The following is a 24970-nucleotide window of genomic DNA, read 5'->3' as shown; positions in this document are numbered from 1 at the left end:
TCGAGTTATACATGTAGGGTTCAAAATGTCGCGTACCTATTCAAAAATAAAATGTCTTAAATTAAAGTTTCCATTGGACTCGACTCTTGTGGCTTTAAGTCGTGTTAAAATGCCGTTAGCGTCTCAAAAACAGACCTGGAGTTGTGTTTTGTTTCATTCACACATGTTTGAGTCACACTTTATTATTAGTCTGTTACATCTCCAAAGCTCAAAATGCTCTGCTCCACCTTGTGATGTCATCAAGTGGTAGTTTTCCAGTTAACTCCTCCTCCTTTTACCTTTAGTTCAGTCGAGATAAGTGGCAACTCCAGAAATGATCCAAACCATTCTAGAAATGAAGGCGTGTGGAGTTTAAAAACACAGCGGAGCACTTCCTGTATCGCCACACGATGACATCACAAGGTGGAACAGAGTGTTTTCAGTTTGATAGAAGACAGATGTTTGACAGAAGAAACAAAAAAGCACAACTCCAGGTCTGTTTGTGATGAGGAAACGACATTAGGACATCGCAGAGAAAATAGCGTAATGTGGGACCTTTAAATCAGCTCAATCCAAGCACTTTTCACAACTACTAGCATGCTAACACACACTTTCTGATTACATAGCACACAGTGGATATATTTGGACCTTATACCATATTTGTGTATTGGGACAAGACGCTGTTTGAGCACATTATAACAGAAATATCATCATTAACTTTTGCGATAAAATTCCCATCTGACGAGGTGTTTTTCAGTTTTGAACATGAACTAAATTGTCCCATTTTACTACTAAACTTACTACTAAATCTTCAGTCGCTCCTCTAATTCTTAAGTTAAACTCACCAAATTTTAGCAGTAGATAAACTGAACCTTCTGAGATTTTTGGCGATATATACGGTTATAATTGTTCACTTACACTTGAACTTATCACAACTTAAACTAGGGAAAGTAAAAATGACCTAAATAAAAAAAAATAAAAATAAATGTTTTTTAAGCATCCACCATTTTTTAAAAACTTTTATTTAATTTTTTTAAGTTTATTAAATTTTTTTATTATTATCATTTGTCTCTTTTTTGTATTTTTTGTGATATATATATATATTTTTTTACTTTTATTTCATTTTTTTAATTTGTTTTCTGTAATTTTTTGTGATATATACTTTTTTTAAAAACTTTTATTTTATTGTTTTATGTCTATTTCAGTTTTTTGTCCATTTTCTGTACTTTTTGAGTTTTTTTAATTTATTTATTTATTTTTAAGTTTATTTCATTTATTTATTTTATTTTTATTTCTTCTGTTAATCATTCCGCCATTTTGTGTTTGTCCCTGAATCGCCCGATCCAACACACTGTGCATCACATTTAAATAATTTCTGGCTCACGTCTCTTATTTGATCCTCGATATCACGTTTTAAGTCGTTTATTAAGTCGTCTGAGGTTTATTCACAAACACCTTTTCTTTAAGATCAACCCACAGGAAGAAATCGGGACTAGTCAGGTCTGTGGAGATCACATACTGCCCCCTGTCTTTGAAAAACACTTATTATTCCTTTAATGGCGTTTACGCTCGGGGCGTCTCTGGTGTTAAACTTGCCAATGAAACTCAACGCAAAATTTCTCCAGAACTAAAGATAAAAGGAGGAGGAGTTCACTTGAAAACCACCACTTGATGACATCACAAGGTGGAACAGAGCGTTTTGAGCTTTGGAGATGGAGACAATAATAATAAAGTGTGACTCAACGTGCGTGAATGAAACAAAAAACACAACTCCAGGTCTGTTTTTGATGAAGTAACACATTAAAACATGACTTAAACCTCGTAAAGAGCTTTAACTGAAGTAAAACATCACAGTAGAGTCACATATAATCACATATAATCACATATAATCACATATAATTACCTTGTACTTTGTGTTATGGGGGTGTCTGTTACACACTCGTCTACCGCAGTAACGGCCTGATCTTAAACGTGTCGTGTTACAGTCGTGTTCAGCTCGAGTTAAGCCCCCTCCCCGGCGTCGCTCACATTCCTCCCACATTCCAGCTCCTCCGTTTGAACCGAGCCGTGGAGCCGACGCACTGGAAACGGCGCTAGAGCCTTTCGGCGTTCATAACGTCACACTGAGCGCGACCATGTGACACCACGGCAACGACGCACAAATACATTTACACAAGACAGACGCACAAATACATTTACGCAAGAGAGACACACAAATACATTTACACAAGACAGACGCACAAATACATTTACACAAGACACACACAAATACATTTACACAAGACAGACACAAATACATTTACACAGGACAGACGCACAAATACATTTACATGAGAGAGAGAGAAACGCACAAATACATTTACACAAGACAGACGCACAAATACATTTACACAAGAGAGAGACGCACAAATACATTTACACAAGAGAGAGACGCACAAATACATTTACACAAGAGAGAGACGCACAAATACATTTACACAAGACAGACGCACAAATACATTTACACAAGAGAGAGACACACAAATACATTTACACAAGACAGACGCACAAATACATTTACACAAGACAGACGCACAAATACATTTACACAAGAGAGAGACGCACAAATACATTTACACAAGACAGACGCACAAATACATTTACACAAGACAGACGCACAAATACATTTACACAAGACAGACACACAAATACACACTGGAGTATAAGTCGCTCCTGAGTATAAGTCGCTCCTGAGTATAAGTCGCACTGGAGTATAAGTCGCTCCGGAGTATAAGTCGCTCCGGAGTATAAGTCGCTCCGGAGTATAAGTCGTACTGGAGTATAAGTCGCACCAGCCAAAAAAATGCAAAATAATGAAGAAAAAAACATATTTCACATATAAATCACATCTGAGTATAAGACGCACCTCCGGCCAAACTATGAAAAAAAGTCCGACTTATAGTTCAGAAAATATGGTACATAACGCCATATATCTTATTTCATATATTTGATGTCTTTCTTATGTATAAAATGTAAAAAGTTGTAAAAATAAACTAAAAAAACTCACTAAATTTGAGTGTGTGATTTGGAGCAGAAACAGGACAAAGTTCAAACATTTGGACACACTCACTGACCGAGGATTGACTTTTACCTTTCAGTTAAAAAGGCCCAGGCCGGTCTCAGACACACACATCCCTCCCTCTGGACGAGCCAGTATCGCCGCAGTGCGCTCTGATGTATTTGTGTTTGGGAGCGGAGCCAAACGGGGCAGAGGTTTGAGTGCACCTCACATGACCCTCTGCATGTCTCACAAACTTTCCACTGGCCTGAGGTCGACTCCGTTCAGGTCTGTGTCCCTTTAAAGTCCAAGTCAAAGGAGTCGGTTTCCTCCTTTACAACAACTAAAGAGCTATTGTTCCTTTTAAAAACCAAAACAGGAAATAAAACTACAGCTGGACAATACACAACCAAAACATCAACAGTTTAAACCACTGCTGCCGGGAACAAACAAGGACAAGTGTGAAATCAGAGTGTTAAGAGGTTATTTCACTCTAAAACAGCTGTGTCTGAAACGTAGAATAAGTGAGTGTGATGTCACCCACAGTCTCCCTTAGCAACGCTGTCAATCAAACCTGTTGCTAACGCTAGTGGGAGGGACCTCAGGGAAAGAAGGCGCCTGATTTGTCTGTTATTAATGTTCATATCTTGATTTACAGACACAATAGTGAAATAAAAACCCCAGGATCATGTAGAGGGTTAATACGAATATTTAAGACCAGGTCTAAACCAGGACCAAACCAGGACCAAACCAGGAATGAACCAGGACTAAACCAGGACCAAACCAGGACTAAACCAGGACTAAACCAGGAATGAACCAGGAATGAACCAGGACTAAACCAGGAATGAACCAGGACCAAATCAGGACTAAACCAGGACTAAACCAGGAATGAACCAGGACTAAACCAGGACCAAACCAGGACTAAACCAGGACTAAACCAGGACCAAACCAGGACCAAACCAGGACTAAACCAGGACCAAACCAGGACTAAACCAGGACTAAACCAGGACCAGTCCAAGTCTTTATACTGATGTGTCTCTGTATGTAAGACACACAGACGAGTTTACACCATGGACCAGTGAGAACCTACAGCACACTGAGGATAACACACATATAACACACATATAACACACATAACACACATATAACACACATATAACACACATATAACACACATATAACACACATAACACACATATAACACACATATAACACACATATAACACACATAGAACACACATAGAACACACATAGAACACACATAACACACATATAACACACACATATAACACACATAGAACACACATAGAACACACATATAACACACATAACACACATATAACACACATATAACACACACATAACACACATGGAATAGAACACAAAGGATGAACATTTAACATAGAAAATGACAGTATATTGTGTTTTTATCATCGTGGTATCAGACACTATAAATGTAAGTGTGTGTATGTGATCTATGGGACTTTATAAACCCCGTCCTCACACGACGGGGTTTATAAAGTCTGTCCCATAGACTTTATAAACCCTGTCCTCACACGGCGGGGTTTATAAAGTCTGTCCCGTAGACTTTATAAACCCCGTCCTCACACGTCGGGTTCTGTGTTTGGTCTGTAAATAGCCCCAGAGGAACACGCACATACAGTTCTCACATACACACACAGGGGGGTCTCACCTTGCAGCCCTCGCAGGCGTGGACTCCGTAGTGAAAGCCCGACGCCTTATCAGAGCAGACCCTACAGTCCAGAGACAGAGGCACGCTGGACTCCTCTGGACTCGGGGCCGTCCCACTCACACCAGAGGACGGGCTGGACGCAGGGGTCAGGGTCTCTGCAGCACAACAGACACACAGAGAGAGCAGCTGCTTTAGTTCATATTTAAATCAACAAAATAAAAATAAATCAATAATAATGATGATAAAAATAAATATACAAATACTACTACCACTGCTAATAATAATAAAATTGTAATACTATTTATAATAATAATATTTTAATGAATAAAATAAAACTAAATAATAATAAAAATAAATATACTAATAATACTAATACTAATACTACTACTACTATTAATAATAATAATACTAATATTTGAATGGACAAAATAAAAATAAATACATAAAAATAATAATACAAATAAATATACTAATACTAATACTACTGCTATTACTACTACTACTAATAATAAAAATACTAATAATATTTGAATTAATAAAATAAAAACAAATAAATAATAATAAAAATAAATATACTAATACTACTGCTATTATTACTACTACTACTAATAATAATAATAATAATAAAATACTAATAATATTTGAATGAATAAAATAAAAACAAATAAATAATAATAAATATACTAATACTAACAATGATTAAAATAATAATAATAATAATAATAATAATAATAATAATAATAATAATAATAATAATAATACTTGAAAGAACAAAATAAAATAAATACATTTAAAAATTAAATAAATAAAAATGAAAATACAAATCATAATCTAGGCTGTGTGTGCTGGGACAAATTCCCAATCTACAGTGATGGGAAAAACACTTTGAAAATGACAGAACAATGAAGAACATTAAAAATTCTGACTACTCCAAATACTTTCACATTGAGTTGCAGGACAGTGGCTCAGTTGGTGGAGCGTTTGCCCAGTGAGCCAAAGGTTAGCACTTCATCGGGTGAGCGAGCGGTCAAATCGATTGACCCACAGTTTGGATGAACGCTGTCGTTGTGTCCTTGGGCAAGACACTTAACCCACCTCGCCCCTAGTGTCTGCTGCACTGGTGTGTGAATGAGTGAATTTACCATTTTTCATTTACCACTGTTACTTTAAAAACACAATTTATGATTAAAAACAGATTTATGTTTGTTTATATGAATTCGAGAAGGAAAAATCACGGTTTATATTTTTCTCACTAATGTTGTGTCGTTAGAAACCAAAACAACCTGATCCAAAACTGTAACGTGCTTTAATTTTAAGTAACTGTACTGTTTTTTTAATGAAACAGTCGATTTAAAATGGTTCACTGGGATTATTAGTGTCTTAAAGTAGTTTCAATATTACTGTTCATCGCAATATTTCCCTGAAGCGACGTACGGAGCTCAAAAGGTGAATGACTATTTTTGAAAATGTGGAAGGAACTAAAAACTCCCACGGGCAAAAAATAAAATATAAAAGCCTTAAAGGGTGAATGGAGAAGAGTGAATCAGAGACGGGGCAGTTTGTACGAGTCTGATCCATCGCAAAAAGACGAAGTTTAAATCCGTCAACTGACAAAAAGTTGTAGGAGCGAAGACGTTTGGCTGCTCGTCCAAGCCAAACGTCTTCGCTCCTACAAGCCGTTTCTTCTTCAGTTCTGAGTCAGATTACCGCTGGACACTGCCTTATATCTGTCTGAAAAGAAGAGCTAACAACACTGAAACTGTAAACATCTATTTCAGTCTTTAATGGCCCTATTCAACCTTTAATGGCCCTACTATTGTTCTGAGGATGGGTCTGAGGGTGGACGCCTTCACTCCTACAACGATTTGTCCAGTTGACAGATTAAAATTTCGTCTTTTGCTGTCGTCATCTGTTGTTATACTCGGGTGTATCTTGTTTTATCAGCTCTTGGACGCTACGAGAAGTTGCGTCCGGCGACATCGAGCCACTTGGACGAAACCGGTACGATTGTTTGGACGGTTTAAATACACTGTTTGTATGTTCACTCTTCAGCCGAGGGCGAGACTCTTCGATTCAAGACGACTTCTCTGTTCATTTTATATTTTTAACAACATCCTCGCCCCTGATTGGCTCTTTCGTGGCTATGATACCGTCAAGATCCGAGTCTGTCCCTTTGCGTTTCTGTGCCGTCTTTCCTCCTTCCTTCTGTGTCTGTACCTGGAGCTGGTCGGAGATTCTGGCGCCGCCCACTACACACCTGCAGCCCACGAGCGATCAAGCCTCCACCTCGCGCGTACAAAGAGACGCCAGATCGTTCCACGCTAGTTTTTGCGATTATGGTCGATAACGGTCATAGTACTCAGCTTTTTTCTCGTTTTTTTTTGCCAGATTCCGCTTCTTGGACCCACTTTGCACCTCCGCCTCCGACCCAGCTCTCCACGACCGGCGCGAACACCTCAACCTTCGACCCCGCTCACGCCGCCAGGTCGTCCGTGTATCCCCCGTGTTACAGTTCCGCTCTAGTTTTTGCGTTCATGGTCACAGTGCTCAGCTGTTTTTTCCCCGTTTCTTGGACTCACATTGCACCTCCGCCTCCGACCCAGCTCTCTACTACCTGCTCCGTCAACCGACATTCACATTTCCTTGTTTGTAATAAACTCTGTGAAACTTTTACCCCAAGTCTGTATCTTTACTAAACGTTACAAACACTACTCTAATTTCGCCGCTATAACTGCTAGCCTCGATTAGCTTCATTTGACTCAAGTTGAACGGTGTGGGCGACGTCAAACTCACTTAGTCCACTTCTTTGAACAGTCAGAGGAGCTACGTTTTTTCAGTGTAAAGCGAACTGGAGCCGAAAGTGCGCCTACGCTCACTTCCTGTTTGTAACGCGGCGGCTAACAGATTAGCTCTGTCCATTTACGCATGGTTAAAACGCTTACAGAGCCTCTTACATGTACAGTATTGCAACGTTTCCGACTCTAATCTTCTTGAGCGCACATAACGTCCCACACGTTGCGTCATACCGCGGAGGTCACGTGACTTACCGAGCGCCGTGGGGCTCTCTGGACTCTGGTACTCGGGGAAGTCGAAGCCCAGGCTGTTGGCTTCGATGGACTGGGAGATTTGAGCCAGGTCGTCCATCAGGTCTCCGCACAGAGGGCTTCCCAGGAGGGACTCTCCCAGGGGGGACGGGGGGCAGTACACGTCCCCTGCCATGCTCCCGAGTGTCAATCACCAGCCTGAGAAAAGAACGAGAAAAATCAGGAAGAAAACGCAAATATTGGATGTGTAAAAAATAATAAAAACATAAAATTTTTCCCCATGTGTTTGAGCAAATTTTGTCTTGCCTTGGTACAGATATATTTTATAAGCCGCTGTTGAGGTCAAAATGAGTCTGCTGTGAACCGTCTGCGTCTAATCAGATTAAATTTAGATCATCAGGAGGTCCTCGTTAGCATGCTAGATGTTGTTAGCTTTAGCGTTACAGCCAAACTCCGCTCTGGTCTCTCAAAGTTATAAAAAAGCGCTAATAAACTCAGGTAAGACTGTATATAAATGGACATAGATAAACCGCTGCATGGACTCTGGCTCCAATTCACTTTCTATTGAAAAGCTGCCGCTCCTCTCTCTGTACCTGCTGCTGTCAGACTCGTCATTTTGGTCTTAAATGTTCGTATTAACCCGCTCTATGTGATCCTGGGGTTTTTATTTCACTATTGTGTCTGTAAATCAAGATATGAACATTAAAAACAGACAAATCAGCTCGTTTCAGGTAAGTCGATATGAGGCTCTAGTGCATTAATCGCTATTGTCCAGGCAAATACACAACAAATTAAATGTACTTTATTTAACTAATGATGTGTCACACTCACAATAATCACTATATCCACTTGTCGCTCAGTTTTTCATGAAGCTGGAACCATGTTTTTTTCGGTCAATATTAATCACGTGGACTTTTTATTTGCACTGCTGGGACATTCCTGATTATTTTTTTGGCTGTATGATCAGATTTAAGCCGTAAAAAGCTGAATAAATAACTTGTTTGACTCGTTACAGATGCAGAAGTGTTTCATTCTGATGTTTATTTATTTGTAGCTCATGATTTTTAATAATATTGTAGATTTAGAATAGCTTTTGTGTGTTTTTTTTGGGCGTAAATCTGTTTTAATATTATCATTTATCGTTTATATTTACTTCAGCGCAGGGACAACGCCACACTTTTTTTGGTTTGAAGAGCTAAACGGGGCGCTAAGGTCTTCAACTTAACACGTTAAATTTAGATTTTTTAAAGAATAAAGCGTACCCCCCCGTCACCCGTCTACCGTATTTGTTTGTGGAGGTGTTTTTGTTGTCGCCATTTGAACGTTTTTCAAATTTAGTGCTGCGAAAATGAGGAAAACTCTTTGCGGGAGCTATAGGGGTGGCTAGTGCCCCTTTAAGCCTTTTCCTGGAGCCGCCCCTGCTTCAGCAACACATCGAACCTCCAAATATATATTATTTTTGACGAATATATAGTTTGAAGTTCAATATATTGACCCAAAGCAACAAAAAGAACAATAGGAGGGCCATTAAAGGTTAAATAGAGTCGTTAAGGCTGAAACCGGAGAGCCAAACGTCTTCGATCTGCCCATTTGACAGATTTAAACTTCGTCTTTCGCCATAACTTCCAAATATATTATCATTATTCGCGTGCAGTTCGTGCATGGACTTACACTCGGACTTTCACTCGGTCAGACGGACGCGACACGATGCGCAGGAGGGATTTGGTGAAGCTCCCAACATCTGTTTCAACTCTTCATCGACTACGACCAACTATGTCTCAATGTGCGTCCTCTGAGAAACTCTTGTCTCATTCGCACGTGTTACCGCGGGTTAGACGAGTACATTTCGCAAACAGGAATATTTACAGTACAGTACGCAGTAGTTTAATAGATATTTGAATGAACGTAGTAGCAAAATGGCAGCTAGCATTTATAAATTTGAAATGTTATCGTCTAAAATGGGTTAAATCAGACGTATTGTGCGTTTTGTGGATCATTTTGTTATAATTTACACATTTTAAATCACAAAATTCATCTAAAACGACATCGTAAAAGAAACAAATCCGCTGAGTTATGCATTATGGCGTCTTGAAAATAGTCGATTAAAGATTAAACTCAAACATGAACCAGTCAGAAATAAAATAAAATAAAAAAAACAACTTTAAACATCTGAAATCTTCCATTAAAGTCGCCAGGAAGTGTCTGATTTTCAAACTATGGAAGGAGATGGTAGATATTTAAAGCTGCACTGTGTAACTTCCCATCTGCTGGTCTCCAAAGAGAAGTATGTTAACTGAGTGTCAGATCTGTGGAGAGGCGTCCCCGCTCACAGTAAGAATCCATGTTTTTAGGGTAGAAAGAGACGAGCAGGAGGTGGACGCCGCATCAGAAAAACGACATCGTGCAGCTTTAAATCGATCTAACCCTTTGGCACATCGTAATATATTTTGGAGCACTTAGCAACGCTGTCAATCAAACCTGTTGCTAACGCTAACGGGAGCGACCTCGGGGAAAGAAGGACCTGATTTGTCTGTTTTTAATGTTCATATCTTGATTTACAGACACAATAGTGAAATAAAAACCCCAGGATCATGTAGAGGGTTAATACGAACATTTAAGACCAGAATGACGAGTCTGAAGCAGCAGGTACAGAGAGAGGACACAGTTTTTCAATAGAAAGTGAATTGGAGCCAGAGTCGATGGAGCAGGAATCTGATTTTTGTCAGAAATTGCTCCTTAAAAGGTTCTATATGACATAAAATTGACTCTTGTGAGGTTTAAGTCATGTTCTAATGCTGTTTTCCTCCTCAAAAACAGACCTGGAGTTGTGTTTTGTTTCCTTTATTATTAGTCTGTCTACATCTCCAAAGCTCAAAACGCTCTGTTCCACCTTGTGATGTCATCAAGTGGTAGTTTTCAAGTTAACTCCTCCTCCTTTTACCTTTAGTTCAGTCGAGATAAGCGGCAACTCCAGCGGCTGAAATGATCCAAATGACTCTAGAAATGAAGGTGCGTGGAGTTTAAAACCACAGCGGAGCACTTCCTGTATCGCCACACGATGACATCACAAGGTGGAACAGAGCGTTTCCAGTCTAAATCTGCAGGGTTTGTGCGTTAAACATGTGCGAGTGAAACGAAAAAACACAACTCCAGGTCTGTTTGTCACAAGGAAACGACATTAGAACAAAGATCTTTAACAAAATACAAGAGACGAAAGAAAAAAAATCAGGTAACGCCACTTTAAATTATTCTAAAATCCACTTTAACTTCATCAAACAAGAGATTTAAAACACAATATCAAAACACCAAACGCCCGTGTGCGTCTGGAGACATGATGCGATCGTGTTTGTCTCGTTTTTGTTAAAGGGGGAGGGGCCTCGTCCACACAGACATTAGTAAGAGCGGAGTAAAGCTGGAGCCTGAAGGAGATGTTGTTTTCACATAAAGGCATGTACAGAACAAGACGAACATCTGTTGACTGTTAACGGCAGTTTAACAAGTGTGTCAGGTTACAGCTCCGAGGCAAAAGACGGATTTTTCACCACGGACGGGACGGAAAGAATACTCCAGGGATGAGCTTTAGTAGATCTGACTTATGTTTATGCCCGAAACACAAAACAAAGCTGAAACGAGAGTGATTATTGATGAAAACAATGAGCTTTAGTCGCTTATTAAACAGTGATTCTATTAAAAAAAAGAGATTAAAGTTATAATCTGTGACACTCGTGGATCATTTTGTTATAATTTACACGTTTTAAATCACAATATTCAGCTAAAACGACTTAATACAAGAGACAAATCCGCCGTTGTGTGTGTATAGGTGGAGGTGAAAACGGGGATCGAGCAACAAAATGGCGTCTCGAAAATAGTCGATTGAACTTTACTCAAACACGAATCGCTCCGAAAACGACTTCAAGTGAGTAAATGTTGATGGGAAATGACTATAACATGATTAAAACCTCTGAAAATTCAGTTTTGCATGATAGAATCTGATTTAAGACCCCGATCCCTGCTCCAGACTGTTCAAACTGCTGCTGTTGTGCGCTCGGGCAAGACATTTGTCTCACTGCGACGCGTGAATAATTACCACAGATTGGCAGCGAAAGTTAAGGTCAAACTGTCCTGGAGCAGCTGTGGCTTCAGACGTAGAAAGAAGGACAGAGAAATGTTTGAGAAGCTTAAGAAGTGCATGTGTTAGACGCCATTTTAATCGTTATTGTGAAAACGCACACGTTGTCGTACATTTGTTTGTGGTAAATGGTCAAGGACGTAACGACAGCAGCCATCTGTGGGTCAGTGGATCTAACCGCTCTACCAACTGAGCCACCGTCGTCCCATTCTAGTGTCATTAATGTAAACCACATGTGTCAAACTCAAGGCCCGTGGGCCAAATGCGGCCCGCCATGTCATTTTATGTGGCCCGCGACAAAGTAAATTAAAAGGTTTGACTGTTTTAAAATGTCAGTTTATCATTAGATACACAGTTAAACAGCCATTTTTACATATCTATGCAAATCCATATGCGATATTTGTAACTGGAATACGTAATAAATATAGAAACGGTTAATTAACAAGATTCAAAAGTAGTTGCATTTATTTTACATTAAATTTGGTTACATTTAGTGACATTTATCTTACAGTTGGTGACATCTGGCACTTTGAGAGTCACCATTTTGTTGATGTGGCCCTTTGGTAAAATCAGTTTGACGCCCCTGATGTAAACAAACTGCACTTTTATTTCCCAGTTCTGTATCGAGACACCGTTTAAACAACACGGACGCGGCTCATTCTTATTTTAAATCTGATACTTGACACAAAATGAGGAATTATTTAAGTCTGTCCAACATATAAACTGCGTAAAGTGTGAGGTCACCCGCAGAGTTCAGCTCCAAATGAAGCTAATCGAGGCTAGCAGTTATAGCGGCTAATCTGGAGACGAGTTTCATATCAGGAATTCTGACCGTGAGTGTCATAGCAACCAAAGAGCCAATCCAGAGCGAGGTTGTTGAAGGTAACGCCTCTTCCCAACCTCATCACTAATTTAGCAGGGGGCGGGCGCTTAGCAACGCTGTCAATCAAACCTGTTGCTAACGCTAACAGGAGCGACCTCAGGAGAAGAAGGCGCCTGATTTCCCTGTTATTAATGTTCATATCTTGATTTACAGACACAATAGTGAAATAAAAACCCCAGGATCATGTAGAGCAGGTACAGAGAGAGGGCACAGTAAGAAAAAAAAAGAAAAATAAACTCAAAAAAAGAAAGAAAATAAAGAAAATATATATATTAAAAAAAACTCAAAATAACTACAAAAATTATGATTAAAATTACAAAAAATAAATAAAAAACTAACTAAATAAATAAATAAATAAAAACTCAACAATAACAAAAAAACTAACAAACAAAAAATAATAAAAAATAAAGAAAATAAAAAAAACAAACAAATTAAGAACCCTCGAAAATAAATAAAGTATAAAATAAACTCAAAATAACTCACAAAAATGAACCCCAGGATCATGTAGAGGGTTAATACGAACATTTAAAACCAAAATGACGAGTCTGACAGCAGCAGGTACAGAGATGAGTGGACTGGAGCCAGAGTCGATGCGCACATGATCACTTCCTGTTTGTAACACGGCAGCTAGCAGGTTAGCTACGTCCATTTATACAAACAGTCTATAGTTACAATCAATATTTTGGAAAACTGGTCATGTTTACTAATGCGTTAGTTCATCTTTGTGTTGGTTTTCACTATTTGGGGGCCATGTTTTTGGGGCTAAAACAAAACAGAACATTTTCTCTGCACTTGATTATGAGATTTGAGAGTTTTTTTCAATAGAAAGTGAAGCGGAGCCAGAGTCGATGGAGCCGGAAGTGCGCACGTGATCACTTCCTGTTTGGAACGCGGCGGCTAGCGGGTTAGCAATGTCCATTTCTATAAACAGTCTATGGTCTAACGTGTTCTTAGTCTTAACACCTGGCACAGAATGTATCTTTCGTACAAAATTGCTGCAGATAAATGTTTTCTAATTGGACGGAGACGGCGTGTAGCGGCCTGACGTCGGCTTTTCCAACGGCATTTACGAGAAAAAAGGAGTTGTGTACATCTTTAAACGTATAAAACACAACTATATGCAACCTGTCACTGTGTGTGTTTTGTCCTGGGTCAGTTTAAAGTAAGAATGCAGCGCTTTTCCTCCACAGCTCAAAGGACATTGTGCTGCGTTCCCTGTGGAGTCGTTATTCCAGACATAGGAGCGTCTATCTTGGGACGATAAGGGAAGGGGAAGCCGAGGGGGAGCGCTGGAGATGTCCCGACGTCCGCGGAGCCTCGTCGAACGCCGGTAGATTGTTATCAAGTGTTTTTATCGTTGAAAAATGGCACAAGAAGGTACGTGGAAGTGGGCGGACATAGGGGGAAGGTGAAAAGTGACATTTTCGTAGCGTCTTAAATGCGGGAAAATGGTGGATTACTCAAAGATGCAGGAAACTAATGATCAGTGGTGGAATGTAGCAAAGTAAAAGTAGTAAAGTATTGTCTGTAAGTAAAGTACAGACGCCTAAAATTTATACTTGAGTACGTTTTCAAGCGGATACTTTTTACTTTTACTACATCTGAGAGCCTGTATCTGTACTTTCTAGTCCTGAAAAGTAAGTAAAACTATTTTTTTTATTAGTTTGAGAGCTACTGAAAAGTGTGAGGGTTTAGTTTTAACACGTTCATAGTTTGAGCAACAAAAATAAAAGCAGATAGAAAGAAATATTGATTCAGTTGAACAAAATAAATCAGCTCAAATCTTGTCAAAATCACCACATTTGAAGTTTTATAAGACTCAAAATCTGCACAAAAAACTTCAACTTTTTACTCGTTAACTACATTTTTAAACAGCTACTTCACACTTTTACTTAACTAGATTTTTCCATGTGATACTTGTGGATATTTTTGCTCCGGTATCTGTACTTTTACTTACCAAAACTGAAACTGAGAGTGTTTTTTTTTCCCCCTCTGAGTAAATGTCCTCAGCTGCTTTAAGAACCCTCTCCAAGGTCAAGTTGTGACGTGACCAAATTGAACAAACTGTGCAGCTTCCAGACCATCCAACAGCATCACAAAGACAGAACAGAGCAACTATTCACGAGTTATAGGGGATATTTAAGAGTAGGTGTGAGCTTGAGGTCAGCTAAAACTTTCTCTGCACCACAATGACTATGTTGAGTTGCCTAATGTGCATGACAGCAGCTTATTGCACAAACAAGTTCATTAAAAAAGCGAAAAAAGTTGAGGTATTTCTGTCTAATTTGGCTACAAAAGTATATAGACCTTAACATTTAAAGTCCAAACTATAAAAAACAAAGGAGCAGCACATGAAGTCAATCTAAAAAAAACTAAAACAACTACTAAAAATCACAGTTTTATCAAAGAAAGTGCAAATAAAGTCGCATTTTTATGAGCGCACTTACCTCTGAGCGCGCGGTCTCAAACATGTCCAAAGATGTCCCGTGGGTCAGTGTCAGTGTCCCGGGACGTTTTGACAGCAGCCCTCCTCCGGTCCGCTGCCACAGCCACAGCCGGGCTTGGAAACAAAAAAAAAGAAAAGAAAAGAAAACGAGCTCACAGCAGCAGGAAGTAGCGTCAGGACGCACGGAGCCACGGCGCGCGTCACTCCACGCGCCTCCCCCACGGGCCGGACACACCTCTGCCTCAAACCAATGGAGGACAGACGCGCTTTGGGCATCGCAAAGCAGGAAAGAAACAGGTTTTGGGGTTGGGATGGGGGCTGGGGGCGCGATCCAGGGATGTGCCATGAGTGCGCACGTTTGGAGAGGACCGTGCGTAAAAATGGTGCCACAGCGGATCTGTTCTGGAGCAAAAACAGGGCAAATGCGTAAAGTAGATGTTTTGTGCAGTGGAAATAAACATCTGTACAGTGTCTAATCTCCCCCAAAAAACCTTCTGAAATAGTGAACGAGCCGGCTCTTTTGAACGGCTGGATCCGGATCTCATTTTTAAAAAAGAGAATCTGAATCTTTTTCCTTCTAATTTGTGCGTTTTTATAGTTTTAACACTAAACAGACTCAGGAATCAGGACAGATTTGAGCAGAACAAACATATTTGGCATCATAATAACAGTTAGTTTATTAATTATTATTATTATTGTAAGACGAGTTTTTATTCAGATTTGGAATCATTTGAGAGTAAACACAGTCCCACTCTCAGTTTGAACCATTTTAAACACATCTGAGCCTTGGTTGTAGTTAAATAAGTTCTCACATTTGCTTCTGTCACATAAATTAACAGTAAAAGAGCCAAAAGATTCGGATCCCATAAGTATATCTCATTTTCTGAAACTAATATTTAGCTGCGAGTTCAGTTGTGGACAAAGTTGCGGATGGTTTGACGTGTGGCGCCCTCTACTGGCTCCCTGCGCACCTTCATGAGGCTGCAGAGCACTGTTTCCATGGAGATGCTATTGCTCTGATTGGAATGTTCCACAGTAGAGCAGTAAATGGAATCATCTCGCTTTGTTTCAGTTACAAAGTGTAGTTTTTTTGTTTTTTTTAATTGCTAAAATATCTTGAGGATGAGGATTTAAATGCTGTGCGGCGTCACCTCTCCACAGATCTGACCTGTAACTTGACCTGGTTGTTTAAAGTTTAGAGAAAAAAAGAAAAGTGAACTTATATCGAACTAAATCTGTAAATAAAACAAAACAAACTATATTATAGAGGCAATTTGGGTTTATGGAAGGAAGATTTTAATAAAACATGTTTCTTTTCACTGTGTTTTTTCACGTGTTTTATAAATGCAGCTACAACATGTGTTAGTACAGACATTATTACAAATATACTGTGGTTTTTAAGGGAAAAACTAATGAAACTGGAATCGTACAACTGTTTATTTTCCATACAACCCTCATTTGTACAGCCTTTTCAGAATTACAGCTGTTTTTTGATTGTAGATTAGTTTAATGTCGGTTTTATTTGAGAAACCGAACTTAAATCATCGTAGTTCCTTTGCCAAATAGAAAGAAATGCAGATTATCTTATATATTACACAGCTTAACATGTTTGAATACATAGACCAACACAAAATTATTTCCGATTTAACTTTATTTAAAATGTAGTCACCAATAAAAACAGATATTTACTGACAATTTCTGTTAGTAACTCTACATAAGTGACTGATTTCAAGGCTGTGTTCAAGGTTCAAGTACAGTCTCACCATCACCATTTTTATTTTACGATATAGTCTAAAAAAAAAACTGTAAACATTTAAATAATAAAAAGTGACCAATTACAAACCAGCACCTTGACGACAGCTGCTGTTGCTATGCAGAAAATCAACAGCAGTAGAATAAAGACTTGTAATTATTAGTTTAAGTTATTGCTTCTGAGTTCTTTGTTTTTCAGTCCTCAGGTGTTATTTTTATTTTGTATTTTATTATACAGACTAACAAAATAAAAACATTTTTAAAAATATAAAAAGTAACCAATTACAAACCAGTACCCTGACTATTGCTGCTGTTGCTATGCGGTTGATCAACAGCAGCCACAGAATAAGGACTTGTAATTAGTTTTTGGTTGAGGGTTGTTTGTTTTTTCAGTCCTCAGGTGTTATTTTTATTTTGTATTTTATTTTATTTCATTTTATTATAGATACTAACAAAATAAAATCATTTAAAAAATATAAAAAGTAACCAATTACAAACCAGAACCTCAATTACTGCTGATGTTGCTATGCAGATAATCAACACCAGCCATAGGACGTGTAATCAGTTTAATTTGTTGGTTCTGAGGTGTCTTTTCAGTCTTCAGTCCTCGGTTTTTATTTTATTTTATTATAGCTACACAAAAAAAACAACAACATTAAAACTGACCAATTACAAAACAGAACCTCAATTACTGCAGCTGTTGCTATGCAGTTTATCAACAGCAACTGCAGAATAAGTGTTTTTAATCAGTTTAAGCTGTTGCTTCTGAGGTGTTTGTCTTTTTAGTCCTCATTAAAATGTTTTATCTTATTTTAATAAAGATGCAACAACAACAAAAATACCTTAAAAAGCAACCAATTACAAACCAGAAGCTCAGTTACTGCTTCTGTTGCTATGCAGTTTATCAACAGCTGCCTCAGAATAAGGACTTGTAATAAGTTTAAGTCATTGCTTCTGAGGTGTTTGTCTTTTCAGTCCTCAGTTTTAATTTTTATTTTATTTTATTTTAGTATAGATAAAAAATAATAATAATAATTAAAAAAAAATTAAAAATAAAATGAAAAGCAACCAATTACAAACCAGAACCTCATTTACTGCTGCTGTTGCTATGCAGAAAATCAACACCAGCTGTAAAATAATGACTTGTAATAAGTTTAAGTCATTGCTTCTGAGGTGTTTGTCTTTTCAGTCCTCAGTTTTTATTTTTATTTTATTTTATTTCAGTATAGAAACAAAAAAGGCAACTTAAAACCAACCAATTACAACCCACAAGCTCAGTTCCTGCTGCTGTTGCTATGCGGTGTGTAGCAGCAGCAGAAGAGGTAAAACACAGCCTTGTAATGAAATCTCCCTCTTTGTCACTGAACTAAAGCCTTTTTCTTCTTCTCTTGTATTGTCTGGGCTGTGAGTGTGAGATCCTGTGAAGTATTGCTGCCCTCCAGGGAAGGCAGTAGGTTGTATAGTTATCTCCTGATGGGGCAAAATCACAACCCTGAAACCACACAACCTACTACCTCACCCTGTGCGAACATCATAAGTCACCCAGGTCACAGCGGGGACCTGGGACGGAGACAATCGGACCCCGCAACTGTGTAAGAAAGGACAGAACATTAATACAAAACACGTGAAGTAACTGTGAGTATATGAGCATGAGAAAGGAGATAAAATAAACGCGTTAAAGACTGAAAGTTGCATTAAAACCAAGTGAATTTTGACTTCCCCACCTCTTTGCACTGGCATTGAACACCAGCTACACAGAACATCTTGGTGTTTTATTGTTCTGTTTCTATGTTTTGTATTTTTTTACTTTTATCTGACACACTTTGGTCACCTCAAGTTGTTTTAAACGTTCTATAGAAATAAAATTGACCTGAGTTGAACCAAATTCCAAATATAACACACACAAAAAAAAAAATCCATTGATTAACTGACACATAACCTTGTTCTTGTCTCCATGGAGATGTTACTGCTTCGCCTGGAACATTGTACAACGTATGGCATGAAGAGAAAATGAGAGAAGGTGATGCCATCAGGCTGTATTACAGTTAAGATCTGCGGAGAAGCGACCCCGCTCACAGTTATAATGCATTTAAAAACATCTGTAATTGGAATAATGAAAGATAAGACAAGTTTAATGCCATACTGTGGGACATTTCAAGAAAAGCAATAACAAGTCCAAGGGTGCGGGCACATAGGGAGCGGACCGTTTCACCAGAAAAAGTTACATAGTGCGGCTTTAAACAGGAAAACCTACACTACCAGTCGAAAGGTTTAGACACACCCTCTCGTTCAAAGACTTTTTTTTTTTTTTCTCCTTGATTTATCTAATTTATTTGACTATTTTCCACAATTTTTATATCTGACATCTTACATAAAGGATGTTTATGTAAAAATTAGTCAAAATAAATAAAAATAAAAAACACTAAAAGAGAGGATTTGTCCAAACCTTTGAGTGGTAAGTGTAAATATAAACTATAAAGAGCGTGCACTTTGACAACCATAAAACAAATGTACACATGTGAGGCATTTTCTATATAATTAATTGTACAAACATCAATATATATTTAACTAAAGATGGAGAGATGATGGAGAGATGACGGAGAGATGATGGAGAGGGCGGAGCTCGGGGTCGTAGTCCACGGAGCATTTCTAATCGCTTCAGGAAAGACAGTAAGTTGTATAGTCATCTTACAAACTGGGAATTACCCTAAAACTATACAACCTACTACCTCACCCCAAAGGACAGCCGCCTCCTGCAGGTGGCGCTGTGCTGACAGACTGCAGTGGGGTCTGTGCAGGAGGAGAGCTGCACGCACAGGTGAGCATATTCACATTATGATTAAGTAAAGTTTAATTTACACATTAAATACAAAAAAGAAAAAGACGTTTTACACTGGTTTTCCTCGGATAACATGAAGTACAACACTTAATAAAGCATTTGTTAAACATTTGTACATATTAATTATAAAAATATCAGTCAAAGTTTGGACACACCCTCTTTACGTTCTTTTTTACTACATTTTACATTTGTTATTAGAGATATACATTTTTCGATATTTGGCCTTTTCAGCGTATGGACTATCGACTTTAAATCTCCAGCGTAGACCGATATTTTGATTTGGTCGATCTGCTGCCTTAAAAAAAAAAACACAAAAAGCTTTAAATCTGCACGAAACACGAGTACACAGCTCTCTTAAAGGTCTGTGGTAAAAACGAGGTAAAAATTTGGGGAAAATTATCGAAATCGGCCGTGTATATCGGCCCAATCGGTTGTGGGGGGATTCTAATTAATCGGTATCAGTATCGGCCATGAAAAAACTCAAAAGACATGGAATATATGACGTAAAATATATGGAATTATGCTTATTGCTTTGTCGAAAAAAATACACAACCTTACTACATAATTCCATAAATTCTACTTCATATTTTTGGTGTCTTGTGTGTAAATAAAATATAAAAAGTAGTAAAAATAAAAAAAAATTAAAACGAACATGAATGAATAAAAGGGTGTGTCCAAACTTTGACTGGTGTTTTTTAAATATACACTTCTAGTAATGTCTTATGTAGTAAAAAAAAAAGTGAAATAACTCTACTACGGTAAATGTGTTTCGACAAAGCAAAAGGTAAAAGTAAAATTTAATTTAAAAAAAAGTTATAAAAGTGAAGATTTGAATTTAAAATATATTAAAAAAAAATATTTAGTAGAGTTGTATTTTTTTCTACATAATTCCATATATGTTACTTCATATATTTAGTTTTTTTCTGTGTGTTTATAAAATGTAGAAAGTAGTAAAAATAAAGAAAAAAAACTCCAAACTTTTGACTTTTAGTAATGGAAAAAAACAGAAAAAACATTTACACATTTCATTAAAACAACTGCTCAACACTGTGTCGTCCCCTCGCCAAATTGAACACGAAATAAACATTCATAAAATATTCAAAACACGACTGCGATAAACAAGCAAAGGTCACCACATGTACGGGGGGAAATATTTTAAGCCATGTGCTTCGCTCGCGCTCTTTGGACGAGAACTGAAGAGGAGCGCATTTAACCAGCACCACCATGTTTTATTTACCGAGCCACGTCTGTGTTCACTTCCTGTTTGTGTCAGAGAGCTGCTGTTACCGCGGGGGTCAAAAGGTCAGACTCGTATCTCGCTTTAACACAAGAGAGGACGCCGCTGCCCGGAATGAATATTGTATAACACGTCTGATCGTGATAAATAAATAATCTGTCGTGGAAATCATGGAGGAGCTTGAGTTTGATTCTGACCACGACGACGAGGTTGATTTTATTCGAGACGCAGCTGCTTTTTTTAGACAATTAGCACGACAGAACTTAGATTTATTTACTGTTAATGTCGTGCGGTTTCATACAAGTTCTGAGATAAATCCAGATCGTTCTAAAACTATTCAGAAAAACTCCAACTTCGTCAATTTAAAGCGCAAATATTACACGATTTTCTGATCTGTTCTAATGTCGTTTCCTCATCGCAAACCGACCTGGAGTTGTGTTTTTGTTTCATTCACACGTGATTAACACACAAAAAAACCCTGCAGATTTAGGCTGAGTTCTTCTCTCAAACGGAAAACACTCTGTTCCACCTTGTGATGTCATCGTGTGGCGATACAGGAAGTGCTCCGCTGCGTTTCTAAACTCCACACACCTTCGTTTCTAGAATCATTTGGGTCATTTCAGCTTCTGGAATTTTGTGATCTTTACCGAACTAAAGGTAAAAAAGTAAGACGTTAACTTGAAAACTACCACTTGATGACATCACAAGGCGGAACGGAGCATTTTGAGCTTTGGCGAACGCACGAATTAAACAAAAACGAGGCTAAATGTAAATACTAGTACGTGAGATGATATTTTTCTCGTATTGGTCAATCCCCGTTTTATTTTTGTCTTTGTAAAACTAAATCTAAACTGTTTTTCACTCTTTATTTCCTGAACATAACCGACGCGGGTTTGTATTTTGTCCTCGTTAAATATCGCTATAATTCAAGCGTCTGAAGAGCGCTCCAAACCACATCCTCGGAGCGACGGGGGACTGGCTGTGGACCCTCAGACTGAACCGCTCCGAGCTTTTCATTATCACTGGAAATTACTGGATCTCGATTTGATTAAAATTTGATTAATTGCGCGGCCCTATTAATATCTGCTGCAGCGCGACGAGGTTCATCTGGTCGTCCGATTATGTTTTTTAATAGGTTCTTTTTCCAGACCGAGGTTGACTTTGTTTTCATCCCTGACGGGTTTCGACTGCTCACTAGCGCCTCAGGGTGGTCACGTGATGTTACTGTGACTTCTTCAGACAATATTTAGCAACGCTGTCAATCAAACCTGTTGCTAACGTTAACAGGAGCGACCTCAGGGGAAAGAAGGCGCCCGATTTGTCCGTCCCGCGGCAAAAGATGACGTTTAAATCCGTCAACTGGACGAATTGTTGTAGGAGTGAAGATATTTCGCTGCGTCCAAGCTGATTTGTCTGTTGTTACGTATGTTCTTATCTTGATTTACGGACACGACAGCGAAATAAAAGCCGCAGGATCGTGTCGAGCGGGTTAATACGAACATTTAAGAGCAAAATAACGAGTCTGACAGCAGCAGAGACAGAGAGAGGACACAGTTTATTGATGTAAAGTAAATCAGAGCCAAAAGCGCAGCCCTTGCTCACTTCTTATTTAAAACGCGGCGGCTAGCAGGTTAGCTACGTCCATTTGTATAAACAGTCTATGGGTGTGCGAGAGTAAAAACGCCCCCTCGTCCCGGTTTAAAGTCCCTTGCGCTCTCTTCTGTCCCATGATGGACTGGGACGGAGCGAGCAGGTATGAAAATAGCGTTTGACTGTGTTATTAATGGATTCCAGCTCATTTAATTTACATTTACATTTAATTTGAAAGCGTTTACTGCGGTAATCACGCCTGAGAGTTATCATACCAGTGGCGCAAAGTAGCTTAGGCTCATAAAAATATATATATAAAGCAAAGCCACAAATGTTGAGCTTGATCATACGTATTTTGTCATTTGTTTTCCACCCAAAAATCTGCATTATAACAGTATTTATTTAACTTTACCTTTACTGTATTGAGAAAATGATGTTATATTCTATGACATCTGTAGGTTATTGTGTTATATTTTCATTTTAAAACGTAATATTTAATCTAAAATGGATAGCTGCAGATGACACTCGCGAACAGCTGATTTCTGTATCACCAATTATGAAAATAAACTTGGGAGAACGACGTAATTAAGGAGCAGCGGCGTGTTGTTGTTATGTAATCTGAACCCCGGTAACAGCGCTCTGTAAATTGCGTTATTAGGACAGGCCTATACGTCGGCGGAGGATGTGGCTACTGCGGTTTCGCTCTGGGCTACGGCGTGTTTATAGCGAGGCCGGGTGGGGTCTACGCGTAAAAAACTGCTTTCCCTCGACTATAGGCCCTCGACACACGCGTATACGGGGTTTCGCGGTCGTTTTACTGCAGTCTGGTTATCCCATAAATGCCACACAAATCTCTACTCGAGCTACTTAATGTCCAGCGCTGTGAGAAATACAGCGGAGCACGGTGACCCGGGTCTGCGGCGCGGCTGTACTTACACGGCTAATGTGCGCTAAAGCGAGGTTTGATAAGCTAGCTCGGTTTACATGTGAAGTGAACTGTTTTTTGTTTTTTTCTTTTACAGTGGGTGTTTTTTAAGCTTGAATAAAATGAAAAAAAATACGTAAAAACACATCTACACTGTGTCATTCTGTTTTTGCTGATAAATAAATAGATTGTAGGTGTGTGTTTAAGCCCATCACTGTATGAAAAAGTGGGTTGTCCATCACCGTCTGTTAGAAAAGAACAGTCCTGTATGAAATGTGTCTATAAAAACTCCCAGAATGCATCACCTGTTTGTTAATCATTGATGCTGGAACATTTAATCCCAGATCACATGAGTCACAGGCTAAAGACGAGACGCAACAAAACTGAGACGGGAAAGAGGATTTTAGCTGTTTTACTTCACAAAAAATGGAACAAACTCCACGGAAAAGCAAAACTGGAGACTTTGGAGACACAATCAGAGTTTAATAATCTGGAAATGAACTTTTATACGCACACCTGCTCCTGTTTTTAATGTTTTAAATGGACCTTTATACTTGTATATTCAGTTTTTTTTCTGTTTGTATTGTATTTTAAACAGGGCACCCATGACAAAGAGCGCTTGAGTGTTCTCGTTGGGTTCCCCTGTATAAATAAATAAATAAATAAATAAATATATAAATAACGAACACGACCCAAACCGTTCGTGTGAAGTCATGGATTTAAACTTTCTGTTATATGTGACATTTTGAGGACTTTTTCCCGATTAAAAAATCCCTTTTCCCATTTTCCCAATTTTTCATCCTTCTGAAATCCATGCATATTTAGTGTATATATTTTTACTAATGTTGTACTATTTCTATATTTGTGCCAAGCTACATTTTAGGACAAGGTGATACAGTAAAAAAAATAAAGTTTTTTATTTTATTTTTTAATCTTTGTTTATCATATCAGTAATATTTTTTTCTATATTTTTTGATCTGTTCCATTTTTTTTCTTATTAAAACAACAACATTTGCAACATGTATTATTATTATTATTAATGTTTTGTTTTTTTTAATTATTATTTATTTATGTTTTATTTTTATTATTATTATTTATTTATTTATGTTTTATTTTTTATTTTCTTTTATCGCATTAGCTCTTTGAAATAAATATTTTTTAACTGTATTTCTGAGTTTGGATTTTTCTTGTGGATCATTAAAGTTTTTTTTTTTTGTTTTTTTTTTTTTCTGTAGGCTGAGTCCAGTTTCTATATGATTTATTTTGTGTGGTACGATATTGCGTTTCATTGAGTCCATTTTTTAACATAGATCAAAACCACGTCCACTGTAAATCCGTGCGTTGCGAATAATATAAAGACCGTTTAAGCTAATACGAGTCTTAACAGTGAACGCCTTACAGCTACGTGCTTTTGAA

The 24970-nt window shown here is 38.1% G+C and overlaps 1 protein-coding gene across 2 annotated transcripts in view; it reads right to left on the bottom strand.

Annotated features, from left to right (window-relative positions):
* LOC117379373 (peroxisome proliferator-activated receptor alpha-like) overlaps positions 1 to 24970 on the bottom strand; it is a 75163-nt gene that overhangs the window by 15808 nt on the left and 34385 nt on the right. Inside the window, exons 1-3 of one of the 2 annotated variants that reach the window (XM_033976074.2) lie at positions 15213 to 15352; positions 7757 to 7951; positions 4710 to 4864 (exon numbers count right to left, since the gene is read on the bottom strand). In XM_033976074.2, the coding sequence (XP_033831965.1) occupies positions 4710 to 4864; positions 7757 to 7928 (327 nt within the window). In that variant the 5' untranslated portion in view covers positions 7929 to 7951; positions 15213 to 15352. Of the gene's footprint in view, positions 1 to 4709; positions 4865 to 7756; positions 7952 to 15212; positions 15353 to 24970 lie in introns of those variants that run through there. The other variant, XM_055225597.1, reaches the window with a different exon arrangement.

Source organism: Periophthalmus magnuspinnatus, chromosome 12 (genome assembly GCF_009829125.3).
Source record: "Periophthalmus magnuspinnatus isolate fPerMag1 chromosome 12, fPerMag1.2.pri, whole genome shotgun sequence".
In the NCBI taxonomy this organism is placed as follows: Eukaryota; Metazoa; Chordata; class Actinopteri; order Gobiiformes; family Gobiidae; genus Periophthalmus; species Periophthalmus magnuspinnatus.
Note: the sequence above shows the minus strand (reverse complement) of the source record. Positions and strands in the feature narration are given on the sequence as shown.